Below are 14,718 nucleotides of genomic sequence, written 5' to 3'. Positions count from 1 at the left end.
AGTGCTACCAAGATGTCACCTTTTGAGCTGATGACTGGTAGAAGAATGGTTCTACCTCAGCATCTGCTGTACCGTACATCAGACCAAAATTTGATAAACGCTGCCAATACACATCAATATGTGGAAAACCTAAGGAGACACCTGCAACATGCCTTTGCATTTGCTCAAAGGAATTTAGAAAGAGCCGCAACTGCCACTAAAACCTATTATGATCTCAAAACATCCAAAAAGGAATATGAAATAAATGATAAAGTTTATCTTTATAACTTTGGAAGAGATCAGGTTAGGGAGAAGAAATTTCTTCCCTCATGGAAAGGTCCTTTTGTCATTACTGACAAAATATCTCCAGTGGCCTATAAAATACGGATCCCCAAAAATGAAGGTTTCATAGATAAATGGGTACATATAAATCAACTGCGGGCATGTCATCCCAGGTCCCAACTACAAGTCATAGAGGGAGAATGAAGTGTCATATCCCCAAATGCACTAAAGACATACTGTAATTTAAAGATGCCTAACTGATAAACATGAAAGCTCAAAATAACAAACTTTCTTCATAAGAGACTGTCTATGAGGTATACGGTTGATCCTCATCAAATACCACTGACTTTAAGCCAATTCAAATACATGTGTCCTACATCTATTTGAAGTTGGAAGGGGGATTTATGTCAGAGTATATGAATATTATGATGAATATTACATATGTGTACATATATATATATATATATATATGTATATTTTATACACTGTATATGTTAGATGAGAACTCAGGATTAATTAAACATGAGTTTGTTGAACACAGCTTCTAATACACGTCTATCAGGATTGACGATCAGTAGAGCCTTTTTGAAACACAAACATTTCTTTTCTAAAGGAAATAGCTCAGTGACCCTATTCATTTGACTATATATGCAGATTTTTATAACCTCAGAACATTTGGTGAGGTGAGAAAAGAATGTGTTCAAGGACCCCTTTGGAATTTGACACGTGTGATACAACAGTTCTATCTCACTGAATCTCTATTTGAAGACTTACTGCAAAAACCCCTCTTGGGGGAAGGTGACACAAATAAAATCAAATACTCATCTGCACTGCTGGCTAAACAGGAAATATGCTGTTTTAAAGACTCTTACAACTCCTCATGGATTGACCCCATGTGGTGAGTATGAGACAAAAAGTCTGGCAACTGAAGTTACTGAAAAGTTAGAATGTTAGGATAATACAGTGAAGACAAATGACTTACATTATGATTCATGATATATATATATTAAAATTAAGCACATTGTATTAGGTGGATGATTGCTGCAGGGGATATTTATATAGGAAATAAATTCAGATATACATAGAAATGATGTATATGTTTTGAAAACACAAAAGATCTTACTTAGCCTCTGTGTGTTTAAAAACATGAATAGATGTTTATGGACCTGAAGAGAAGTGATTATTAACATTTATTTTCTTATTTCAGATCTACATAGACAGGATTCACTTGGAATACAGTACAATACTGAATTAAAAATAAGCTATTATTCACATAGAAATGCCAGAATACTGATAAAATTATAATGCATTTTAAGCTAATAATTAGCAGTGTTAAATTACCTTAATATAATAAAATGTTAATAATATAACATATTTGGTATCAGAATAATCAGAAAAAATAACCTAATATTAACCATCTGTAATTGGGGTTATATATGATTAATGCAGAGAGTGTGATCTGATTAAATAACCATTTTATAAAAAAAAAATTAACTTGCTTAAAAATGTCAGAAATGCTGTATTGTATTGCTATGTTGTACTGTATGCTGCCACCTGGTGTTATGTTGCGAGAACTACAGCCAGAAGGTTCTTTCTGGCTGTTAAAAATGAAATTTCCAAGGGCCAATCCGATTTAGACTTCCCAGATAACCAATGGGAAGGTCAGCTCCCGTAGTGCCACCCACATGATGTCATCAATGATTATATAATGGGAGTGTTGAATGCACAAGAGAGAGTTGTCTGTAACTTGTTGAAAATTAGTGATCTGATTTTGGCTGCGATATACCTGAAAAAAAAAAAAGTTCACTTCAGCAAGGAGCTTAAAACTTATCCTTGATTTGTGCAAAAACCTTCTTTCAAATGAGATGACCTAAAGACCGCTACGAATTGGTTCAAAATTGGTGAAGTATATTGTATTTTAAATTGGTAGTTATAAGCCTAGGTATTGTTCAAATCTGTGTCTGAATTGGCTAAGTAACTCATCTATACAAGTTCTGATATTGTCGGTTAATTTTGTATTAGGATAAATTGCAGTTAAATAGCAGAATATATATTTTATCCTATTGTTTTATAAACACTGTTTAGAATTGTATTGCTTGGATGTTAAAGGTTTTTAGTCCCATTGTGTTAAATAAATAAGGCTGAATTGTGAAGGTATATTGTTCTGGGTTTTGTAAGAAGAATAGCATATCTTAAGAGTTGGTTCTAACGCATATAAACTTTTATTTAGTTTCCTTTTATTGCAAATATAGTTCAATATGTTTATGGATATTAACTAAATAAAAGAATTCAGATATTTATATTAATTGTATGGTCTAGTAGGTGCATGGTTGATAAGGGTTTCTATTTCTTTGTATTGTGTTTATAACCCTGCCATAAACTTATATATATTATTTGGATAGCACTGCTAAGATTTTCATAAATATACTGACAGCTTCATACTTTTTCCAAATTTTACAAATTTGACACTTTTGCTTCTTCGGAGGCTATTTTTGGGAGAAAGGTTCTTCAGGCAGTGGTTCCTTCTGTATAATGAGCCTGCCTATCCCTCCCGTCATCCGTGTACTTTTGCTTTGGTATTGGTATCCCAGAAGTAATGATGACCCGTGGACTGATCACACATAACAGAAGAAAACATAATTTATGCTTACCTGATAAATTCCTTTCTTCTGTTGTGTGATCAGTCCACGGCCCGCCCTGTTTTAAGGCAGGTAAATATCTTTTAAATTATACTCCAGTCACCACTTCACCCTTGGTTACTCCTTTCTCGTTGATTCTTGGTCGAATGACTGGGACTGACGTAGAGGGGAGGAGCTATATGCAGCTCTGCTGGGTGAATCCTCTTGCATTTCCTGTTGGGGAGGAGTTATATCCCAGAAGTAATGATGACCCGTGGACTGATCACACAACAGAAGAAAGGAATTTATCAGGTAAGCATAAATTATGTTTTTTTTTTTCTGACAATTTTGTTGTCTTTTTCCACTCCCCCTGTACCATGTGGCAGTCATCAGCCATTTACAAATGCATACACACTTATTCTTGCACATAAGTGGTTACTCAAAGTTTAAATCATTTTGTTAATGGAAGTAAATTGGAAAGTTGTTTAAAATGACATGCTCTAGCTGAATAATGAAAGTTTAATTTCTCTTGTAAGGTGTATCCAGTCCACGGATTCATCCTTTACTTGTGGGATATTCTCCTTCCCTACAGGAAGTGGCAAAGAGCACACAGCAGAGCTGTCCATATAGCTCCACCCAAGGGGAAGGTTCCACATTTCTCGTCTGTCTACAGATCAGACAAAGAAAGAGGCGTTTTTACGCTGTGTAGAAGACCTACATACAATGGGAGTGATCCACCCAGTTCCAATTGCGGAACAAGGGTTGGGTTTTTACTCAAACCTGTTTGTGGTTCCCAAAAAAGAGGGAACTTTCAGACCCATCCTGGATCTAAAAATTCTAAACAGATTCCTCAGAGTCCCATCATTCAAAAATGGAGACCATTCAGACAATCTTACCAATGATCCAGGAAGGTCAATATATGACTACCGTGGATCTAAAGGATGCATAACTACACATCCCTATCCACAAAGATCATCACCAGTTTCTCAGGTTCGCTTTTCTGGCAAGCATTACCAGATTTTGGCTCTTCCCTTCGGCTTAGCCACTGCTCCCAGAATTTTCACAAAGGTGCTAGGGTCCCTCCTGGCGGTTCTAAGACCGCAGGGCATAGCAGTGGCGCCTTACCTAGACGACATCTTAATTCAGGCGCCGTCTTTCCAAGGAGCCAAGTCTCACACGGAGATTGTATTGGCCTTTCTAAGGTCTCATGGGTGGAAGGTGAGCATCAAAAAGAGGTCTTCCCCTCTCACAAGGGTTCCCTTCTTAGGGACTCTAATAGACTCGGTAGAAATGAAAATATTTCTGACTGAGGTCAAAGTTAACTCTTGACTACTTGCAGAGCTCTTCATTCCATTCCTCGGCCGTCTGTAGCTCAGTGCATGGAGACAATCGGACTAATGGTAGCGGCAACGGACATAGTCCCGTTTGCTCGGATACACCTCAGACCACTGCAACTATGCATGCTCAAACAGTTTAATGGGGATTATGCAGATTTATCTCCTCAAATTCAGTTGGACCAGGAGACCAGAGATTCTCTTCTCTGGTGGTTGTCTCAGGATCACCTGTCTCAGGGAATATGTTTCCGCAGACCAGAGTGGATCATTGTAACGACCGACGCCAGGCTGGGGTGCGGTCTGGGACTCCCTGAAAGCTCAGGGCTTATGGTCTCGGGAAGAAACGGTTCTCCCGATAAACATTCTGGAACTGAGGGCGATATTCAACGCTCTTCAGGCATGGCCTCAACTAGCTGCGGCCAAATTCATCAGATTTCAGTCGGACAACATCACGACTGTAGCTTACGTCAATCATCAGGGGGGAAACAAAGAGTTCCCTAGCAATGACGGAAGTAACCAAAATCATCAGGTGGGCGGAGGATCACTCCTGCCATCTCTCAGCAATTCACATCCCAGGAGTAGACAACTGAGAGGCCGATTTTCTTAGTCGTCAGACTTTTCACCCGGGGGAGTGGGAACTCCACCCGGAGGTTTTTGCCCAGCTGACTTGGCTATGGGGCACTCCAGAGTTGGATCTGATGGCGTCCCGTCGGAACGCCAAACTTCCTCTCTATGGGTCCAGGTCCCGGGACCCCAAGGTGGTCGCCTTGGTCCTTCAATCTGGCTTATGTTTTTCCACCGTTTCCCCTTCTCCCTTGTCTGGTCGCCAGAATCAAGCAGGAGAAGGCTTCTGTGATTTTTGATAGCGACTGCGTGGCCACGCAGGACTTGGTATGCAGACCTAGTGGACATGTCATCTGTCCCACCATGGACACTGCCAATGAGGCAGGATCTTCTAATACAGGGTCCGTTCAAGCATCCAAATCTAGTTTCTCTGCGTCTGACTGCTTGGAGATTGAACGCATAATTCTATCAAAGCGTGGTTTCTCCGAGTCAGTTATAGATACTCTGATTCAGGCTAGAAAGCCTGTCACCAGGAAAATCTACCATAAGATATGGCGGAAATATCTTTGTTGGTGTGAATCCAAGGGTTACTCATGGAGTAAGATTAGGATTCCCAGGATATTGTCCTTTCTCAAAGAAGGATTGGAGAAAAGATTGTCAGCTAGTTCCTTAAAAAGACAAATATCTGCTCTGTCTATCCTTTTACACAAGCGTCTGGTAGAGGTACCAGATGTTCAAGCGTTTGCTCAGGCTTTAGTCAGAATCAAGCCTGTCTATAAACCTGTGGCTCCGCCATGGAGTCTAAATCTAGTTCTTTCAGTTCTTCAAGGGGTTCCGTTTGAACCTTTACATTCCATAGATATTAAGTTATTATCTTGGAAAGTTTTGTTTTTGGTAGCTATCTCTTCTGCTCGAAGAGTTTCAGAATTATCTGCCTTACAGTGTGATTCACCTTACCTGGTGTTCCACGCAGATAAGGTAGTTTTGCGTACCAAACCTGGTTTTCTTCCTAAAGTTGTTTCTAACTAGAATATTAACCAGGAAATAGTTGTTCCTTCTCTGTGTCCTAACCCTTCTTCGAAGAAGGAACGTCTTACACAATCTTGATGTGGTTCGTGCTTTAAAGTTCTATTTACAAGCAACTAAAGATTTCAGACAAACGTCTTCCTTGTTTGTTATCTATTCTGGTAAGAGGAGAGGTCAGAAAGCGACTGCTACCTCTTTCCCTTTTGGCTGAAAAGCATCATCCGTTTGGCTTATGAGACTGCTGGCCAGCAGCCTCCTGAAACAATTACTGCTCATTCTACCAGAGCAGTGGCTTCCACATGGGCTTTTAAAAATGAGGCTTCTGTTGAACAGATTTGTAAGGCAGTGACTTGGTCTTCACTGCATACTTTTTCCCAATTTTTTTTAAATTCGATACTTTTGTTTCTTCGGAGGCTATTTTTGGGAGAGAGGTTTTGCACGCAGTGGTGCCTTCCGTTTAAGGTACCTGTCTTGTTCCCTCCCTTCATCCGTGTCCTAAAGCTTTGGTATTGGTATCCCACAAGTAAAGGATGAATCCGTGGACTGGATACACCTTACAAGAGAAAACAGAATTTATGCTTACCTGATAAATTACTTTCTCTTGTGGTGTATCCAGTCCACAGCCCGCTCTGGCAATTAAGTCAGGTTTAAACTAGTCACCACTGCACCCTACGGTTTCTCCTTTTTCTTCCTAACCTTTGGTCGAATGACTGGGGGGTGGAGAGACCCTAGTGCTTAGAGCCAGCAAAGAGAATGACTGGGGGGGTGGAGCTAGAGGGGGAGCTATATGGACAGCTCTGCTGTGTGCTCTCTTTGCCACTTCCTGTAGGGAAGGAGGCTATCCCACAAGTAAAGGATGAATCTGTGGACTGGATACACCACAAGAGAAAGTAATTTATCAGGTAAGCATAAATTCTATTTTTTGATTGAGTGTCCCTTTTAAGGCTATTGCAAAATCTTTCCATGTGCAGCAACTACATTGGGTTTTGATAATCCTTTTCATCAGTGATAGCCAATTTGCTAAGACACAGGGAGCACATATTATTGCAGTAGCCTTTTTTTGACTAGTAAACGCAGTATATTTCCTAAACATTTCCAATGGCAAGGGGCCAGATTTAGGTAAGGATGCATGGTACCCTCGGTCTGGTTTTCTTCACTCAAGAGGGCTTTTTCCTGGGCTTTGTTTTAGCATTTTAATCATTACAAATATGTTGTGCTTCCTCTTATTTGGAGCAATTATGTTCTGTAATTTACTATGTAGCTGCATTTCAGCCGTTGAAGTGCCACAGTTACTATTGTTCATGGGCACAGAAGTCTCAAGCCCAGGCGTAAAGAGGCTAATTGTGTTACTAGTAGCTGAGGGTTTAAAGGGAAATTAAACCCAAAATTTTTCTTTCATGATTCAGACAGAGAATACAATTTTAAACAATATTCCTATTTACTTCTATTATCTAATTTTGTTTCAATATTTAGATATCCTTTGTTAAAGAAATAGCAATGCACATGGGTGAGCCAATCACATGAGGCAAATAGGTGCAGCCACCAATCAGAATCTACTGAGCCTATCTAGATATGCTTTTCAGGAAGGAATATCAAGAGAATGAAGCAAATTAGATAACAGAAGTATATTAGAAAGTTGTTTAAAATAGTATTCTCTATCTGAATCATGAAAGAGAAAATTTGGGTTTAATGTCCCTTTAATAATTGAATGTACTTTTGGCCCAAATAAGCTAAAATCTGAGTTACCCATGAAGTTTCATTACTTGCAACATGAAAAGTGGTTTCTAGATTTCTTAATTCAAAAATGTAACACATTTGTCAAGCACTAATATGTACTGTATAAATGGAGTAAGCTATTAAATACAACAATATAAAAAAATATAATGCCTGATTCACCTTTTTAAGCTTGAATCTAGTGGTGTGGAATATGTGCAAAATGTACTGCAGCTCTTTCCTAAACAGAACTGATTTGTGCTGTTTGTTGCTATAAGAAGTGCTTAGTGTTACCTTACTGTACCTTAAATGTTTAAAAAATGAATCTTTGTTACCTATTCCCTAATTTTGCATAGCCAGCATGGTCACATTCATACACTTTTTTTACCTCCGTGATAACATTGTATCTAATCCTTTGCAGATTGCCTCTTATCTCATGGCTATTGACTTGCATTTTAGCCAATTAGTGCGGTGTCCTGCACAACTCTGTGGGAGTGAGAACAATGTGATCTATATGGTACACATGAATTAGCAGGCTTATATGCTACTTTCTAAGGCCTTGTAGGCCGCCTCTTATCTGAATGCCTTTGACCGGTTTTTTTCTTAAACAGCTAAATGGCGTTAGTTCATGTGTGCCATATAGATAACATTGTGCTCACGCCCGTGGAGTTGCATATCTCAGGGAACTGGCTAAAATACAAGTCTGTCAAGAGCTGAAATAAGGGGACAGTCTGCAGAGGTTTAGATACAAGGTAATCAGAGGTAAAAAGTGTATGAATATAACCATGTTGGTTATGCAAAACTAGTGAATGAGTAATAAAGGGATTATCTATCATTTTAAACAATAGAAATTCTGGAGTAGACTGTCCCTTTTTTAACAGTGTTGGCTGTGCAAAGCTGGAAAATGGGTAACACAGGCGTTATCTATCTTTTTAAACCATGTCAATTTTGGTGTAGACTGTTCCCATAAGTAAAATAGCTAGTAGCACGATGACTTCTGTTCTACTTATTTCCCTAGTGGATTAGTAAGCTTTATAAAACAGAATTTAAACTTTAGTATTGTGTATTAAGATATAAGTACAGCAGGTTTCTTCTGGGCTTAAAACAACATAGAGAGAGATGATTGGATAATTTTTCTCTTTTAGAGGAACAAAAGATTACAGTTTAAGAATATTTGGGAAAATTATGTATGTTTGCAGGAGTCATTTTTGTAACCTTGTGGACAATACAGAAATTGAATTCCTTGGTTTGACAGTAGAGCGGTTATGTAGGCTCCATTTCATTTAAATGTGTAATTTTAAATTCTGTAGTTTCCATCATAGGGCAAGTTGTGTTTTTTTTTTTTTTTTTTTTTTTTTTTTTTTAAATTGTCCTCTTCGTTAACGCTTTGATTAGAAGTTGTTTCTGGCTCTTATTGACTGCTTGATGTATTCTCCATATTTTTTTTTTTTTTTTTTTTTTCTCTAAGATTCTCACAAACCTAAGAAAGATAAAGAACATAGACACAAAGAACACAAGAAAGACAAAGATCGTGAAAAATCTAAGCACAACAACAGGTAAGGTGGAGGGAAGGTTATACAGAGAAGTGGTAAACATGTGTACTGTATCTGCTTCATACATATTTTTTTTTTTTTTTTTTTTATTTTTTTTTTACTCTGTCCACCTAACATATTTCTTGTTTTATTTAAAGGGACATTATACACTAGATTTCGGTGCATAAATATTTTTAGGTGTGTGTGGTGTGTTTTTTATTTTTTTTTTATTTTTTTTAAATGTGTAGTTTTGCTTATTTTTAAATAACATTGCGCTGATTTTCAGACTCTTAACCAAGCCCCAAAGTTTTAACGTATACTGATGTATTTCTACTCCAGCTAGTTCCTGTTTGTGTAAAGAGTCTTTTCATATGCAGAAGAAGAGGGGGGGGGGGGGTGTCTGTTTTTTTTTTTCTATACATCCACTTTCAGTGGGTTTTTCTTCTAAGTAAGATTTTAATATCAGTATCTGAATATTTTTTTATAGTAGTGTCTATTGCATGCAGCTATATAAAAATTGATGTATGCTGTCTGCTATGTACTCCTAGCAGTGTGTAACTATGTATTAACCTCTATTTGATCATCCCTATTTCTCTTGCAAGGTGTATCCAGTCCACGGATTCATCCTTTACATTCCACGGATTCATCATCTCATTCCCTACAGGAAGTAGCAAAGAGAGCACACAGCAAAGCTGTCCATATAGCTCCCCCTCTAGCTCCACCCCCCCAGTCATTCTCTTTGCTGGCTCTAAGCACTAGGGTCTCTCTCGGGAGTGTAAAGTGAATGTGGTTTTAGAATTGTAGTTTTATTATCTTCAATCAAAAGTTTATTTTAAATGGTACCGGTTTGTACTATTTACTCTCTAGCAGAAAAGAGATGAAGATTTCTGCTGAGAGGAAAATTATTTTAGCATGTTGTAACTACAATCCACTGCTGTTCCCACACAGGACTGAGGAGTACCAGAAAACTTAAGTTGGGGGGGGGGACAGTTTGCAGGGTGATCTGCAATACGGTATGTTCAGTCATTTATTTCTAGACAAGACTGAGATAATGCTAGAAGAGACTGACAAGATCCCCATGAGGGGAGGGTAAGCTATGTTCACAGACTTAGTAAGGAATTGAATGCTTACATAATAGGGCTAATATACTGGTTGACACTTATTCAGGGCAATCGATTGTTTGGCTAAGGAAAAATCGTTTTGCAAGACACTTTGAAAGCCCTTTTGGGGGTTTTTTTTTTCTGGGGTTATTACCACATGGCTATTTTTTAGTCACTTAGGAGTGATTTACTAGGCCTCACAGCTCCGGAGTAGAGTGGGAGGGGCCTAATTGCCTCAGATGCACAGTTAGAATTGCAGAGAAGTTCATGCTGTTTCACATGGAGGGTCCTGCTGATGTTTGAGGGCCTAAAAGAAGCTATATTCCCCCAAATCTGATCCCTAAGGGAAGGTAGGGCCACAGCAAGGCTGTGGCAAGGTGCTGTAGTGATTTAACCAGGTGTTGGCTTTAGGCTGCTCCGGTTTGGGCATTAAGGGGTTAATCGTTTTGAAACTTGGGGTGCAATCTTATTAAGGCTTTAGCTACATACTGTGAAAATTTCAGAAAGATTGCTGCTTTTTTCACCGTTTTGTAAAATTGTGTGCTCTTTCTATCTCTTAAAGGCACAGTAACGTTTTTTTCAAATTGTGTTTATTTGATTAAAGTGATTCCAAGCCTGTTTGTGTACTCTACTAGTCTGTTAAACATGTCTGACACTAAGGAAAATCCTTGTTCAATGTGTTTAGAAGCCATGGTGCAACCCCCTCTCAGAATGTGTCCCACTTGTACTGATATGTCTATACACTTTAAAGATCATATTGTTGCACTTAAGAATGTGGCCCAAGATGATTCTCAGACTGAAGGTAACGAGGGTAGCCCGTCTGCCTCTCCCCAAGTGTCACAACCAGTTACGCCCGCACAAGCGACGCCTAGTACCTCTAGTGCGTCTAACCCTTTTACATTACAAGGCTTAGCGGCAGTCATGGATAATTCTCTTACAGCCTTCTTATCTAAACTGCCCGTGTTACCTGCAAAGCGTGATAGCTCCGTTTTAAGAACAGATTATGATCATTCTGACGCTTTGGTAGCCGTATCCAATATACCCTCACAACGCTCTGAAGTGGGAGCGAGGGATTTGATGTCTGAGGGAGAAGTCTCTGATTCAGGAAGGGTTCCTCCCCAGACAGATTCAGATACATTGGCTTTTAAATTTAAACTAGAACACCTCCTTGTTTTACTTAGGGAGGTATTAGCTACTCTGGATGACTGTGACCCTTTGGTGATCCCAGAGAAATTGTGTAAAATGGACAAGTACCTAGAGCTCCCTGTTTACACGGATGCGTTTCCGGTCCCTAAGAGGATTGCGGATATCGTTACTAGGGAGTGGGATAGGCCAGGTGTCCCTTTTGTCCCCCCTCCTGTTTTTAAGAAAATGTTCCCCATATCTGACCCCATGCGGGACTCGTGGCAGACGGTCCCTAAGGTGGAGGGGGCTGTTTCTACACTAGCTAAACGCACAACCATACCGATTGAAGACAGTTGTGCTTTTAAAGACCCTATGGATAAAAAATTAGAGGGTTTACTTAAGAAAATTTTTGTTCAACAAGGTTTTCTTCTCCAACCTATTGCCTGCATTATTCCTGTAACTACTGCAGCTGCTTTCTGGTTTGAGGCGCTGGAAGACTCGCTCCAGACGGAGACCTCATATGAGGAAATTATGGATAGACTTAAGGCTCTAAAGCTAGCTAATTCTTTTATCACTGACGCCGCTTTCCAAATAGCTAAGTTAGCGGCGAAAAATTCAGGTCGTCTAAATCCAAGCTTTTTGAACATTCCTTTCAAAGGGAAGACCCTATTCGGGCCTGAATTGAAAGAGATTATTTCAGATATCACTGGGGGAAAAGGCCATGCTCTCCCTCAGGACAAAGCTTTTAAAACAAAGCTAATTTTTGTTCCTTTCACGATTTCAGGAACGGCCCCGCTTCATCCTCTCCGGCTGCAAAGCAAGAGGGTAACGCTTCATGGCCAAAGGCAACCTGGAAACCTTACCAGGGCTGGAACAAGGGTAAACAGGCCAAAAAGCCTGCAGCTGCCACCAAGACAGCATGAAGGGGTAGCCCCCGATCCGGGACCGGATCTAGTAGGGGGCAGACTCCTCTCTTTCTCTTCTCTCTCTTTCTTTTTTCTCTTTCTTTTTCTTTCTCTTTCTTTTTCTCTTTCTTTTTCTTTTTCTCTTTTTCTCTCTTTTTCTCCCTCTTTTTCTCTTTCTCTTTCTCTTTCTTTTCTTTCATGTAATTAGCAAGAGTCCATGAGCTAGTGACGTATGGGATATACATTCCTACCAGGAGGGGCAAAGTTTCCCAAACCTCAAAATGCCTATAAATACACCCCTCACCACACCCACAATTCAGTTTTACAAACTTTGCCTCCGATGGAGGTGGTGAAGTAAGTTTGTGCTAGATTCTACGTTGATATGCGCTCCGCAGCAAGTTGGAGCCCGGTTTTCCTCTCAGCGTGCAGTGAATGTCAGAGGGATGTGAGGAGAGTATTGCCTATTTGAATGCAGTGATCTCCTTCTACGGGGTCTATTTCATAGGTTCTCTGTTATCGGTCGTAGAGATTCATCTCTTACCTCCCTTTTCAGATCGACGATATACTCTTATATATACCATTACCTCTGCTGATTCTCGTTTCAGTACTGGTTTGGCTATCTGCTGTATGTAGATGAGTGTCCTGGGGTAAGTAAGTCTTATTTTCTGTGACACTCCAAGCTATGGTTGGGCACTTTGTTTATAAAGTTCTAAATATATGTATTCAAACATTTATTTGCCTTGACTCAGAATGTTCAACTTTCCTTATTTTCAGACAGTCAGTTTCATATTTGGGATAATGCATTTTAATTTAACATTTTTTCTTACCTTAAAATTTGACTTTTTCCCTGTGGGCTGTTAGGCTCGCGGGGGCTGAAAATGCTTCATTTTATTGCGTCATTCTTGGCGCGGACTTTTTTGGCGCAAAAATTCTATTTCCGTTTCCGGCGTCATACGTGTCGCCGGAAGTTGCGTCATTTTTTGACGTTATTTTGCGCCAAAAATGTCGGCGTTCCGGATGTGGCGTCATTTTGGCGCCAAAAAGCATTTAGGCGCCAAATAATGTGGGCGTCTTATTTGGCGCGAAAAAATATGGGCGTCACTTTTGTCTCCACATTATTTAAGTCTCATTTTTTATTGCTTCTGGTTGCTAGAAGCTTGTCCTTTGGCATTTTTTCCCATTCCTGAAACTGTCATTTAAGGAATTTGATCAATTTTGCTTTATATGTTGTTTTTTCTCTTACATATTGCAAGATGTCTCACGTTGCATCTGAGTCAGAAGATACTACAGGAAAATCGCTGTCAAGTGCTGAATCTACCAAAGCTAAGTGTATCTGCTGTAAACTTTTGGTAGCTATTCCTCCAGCTGTTGTTTGTATTGATTGTCATGACAAACTTGTTAAAGCAGATAATATTTCCTTTAGTAAAGTACCATTGCCTGTTGCAGTTCCTTCAACATCTAAGGTGCAGAATGTTCCTGATAATATAAGAGATTTTGTTTCTGAATCCATAAAGAAGGCTATGTCTGTTATTTCTCCTTCTAGTAAACGTAAAAAATCTTTTAAAACTTCTCTCCCTACAGATGAATTTTTAAATGAACATCATCATTCTGATTCTGATGATTCCTCTGGTTCAGAGGATTCTGTCTCAGAGGTTGATGCTGATAAATCTTCATATTTATTTAAAATGGAATTTATTCGTTCTTTACTTAAAGAAGTACTAATTGCTTTAGAAATAGAGGATTCTGGTCCTCTTGATACTAATTCTAAACGTTTAGATAAGGTATTTAAAGCTCCTGTGGTTATTCCAGAAGTTTTTCCTGTTCCTAATGCTATTTCTGCAGTAATTTCCAAAGAATGGGATAATTTGGGTAATTCATTTACTCCTTCTAAACGTTTTAAGCAATTATATCCTGTGCCGTCTGACAGATTAGAATTTTGGGACAAGATCCCTAAAGTTGATGGGGCTATTTCTACCCTTGCTAAACGTACTACAATTCCTACGTCAGATGGTACTTCGTTTAAGGATCCTCTAGATAGGAAAATTGAATCCTTTCTAAGAAAAGCTTATCTGTGTTCAGGTAATCTTCTTAGACCTGCTATATCTTTGGCTGATGTTGCTGCAGCTTCAACTTTTTGGTTGGAAACTTTAGCGCAACAAGTAACACATCGTGATTCTCATGATATTATTATTCTTCTTCAGCATGCTAATAATTTTATCTGTGATGCCATTTTTGATATTATCAGAGTTGATGTTAGGTTTATGTCTCTAGCTATTTTAGCTAGAAGAGCTTTATGGCTTAAAACTTGGAATGCTGATATGGCTTCTAAATCAACTTTACTTTCCATTTCTTTCCAGGGTAACAAATTATTTGGTTCTCAGTTGGATTCCATTATTTCAACTGTTACTGGTGGGAAAGGAACTTTTTTACCACAGGATAAAAAATCTAAAGGTAAAAACAGGGCTAATAATCGTTTTCGTTCCTTTCGTTTCAACAAAGAACAAAAGCCTGATCCTTCATCCTCAGGAGAAGTTTCAGTT

At 39.0% G+C, this 14,718-nt stretch overlaps 1 protein-coding gene across 1 annotated transcript in view; it reads left to right on the top strand.

Moving 5' to 3' along the window:
- TOP1 (DNA topoisomerase I) overlaps positions 1-14,718 on the top strand; it is a 268,572-nt gene that overhangs the window by 32,048 nt on the left and 221,806 nt on the right. The window contains exon 3 of the mRNA XM_053714593.1: positions 8,985-9,072. Within this exon, the coding sequence (XP_053570568.1) occupies positions 8,985-9,072 (88 nt within the window). The remainder of the gene's footprint in view (positions 1-8,984; positions 9,073-14,718) is intronic.

This window comes from Bombina bombina, chromosome 1, assembly GCF_027579735.1.
Source record: "Bombina bombina isolate aBomBom1 chromosome 1, aBomBom1.pri, whole genome shotgun sequence".
NCBI classification, from domain to species: Eukaryota; Metazoa; Chordata; class Amphibia; order Anura; family Bombinatoridae; genus Bombina; species Bombina bombina.
Note: the sequence above shows the minus strand (reverse complement) of the source record. Positions and strands in the feature narration are given on the sequence as shown.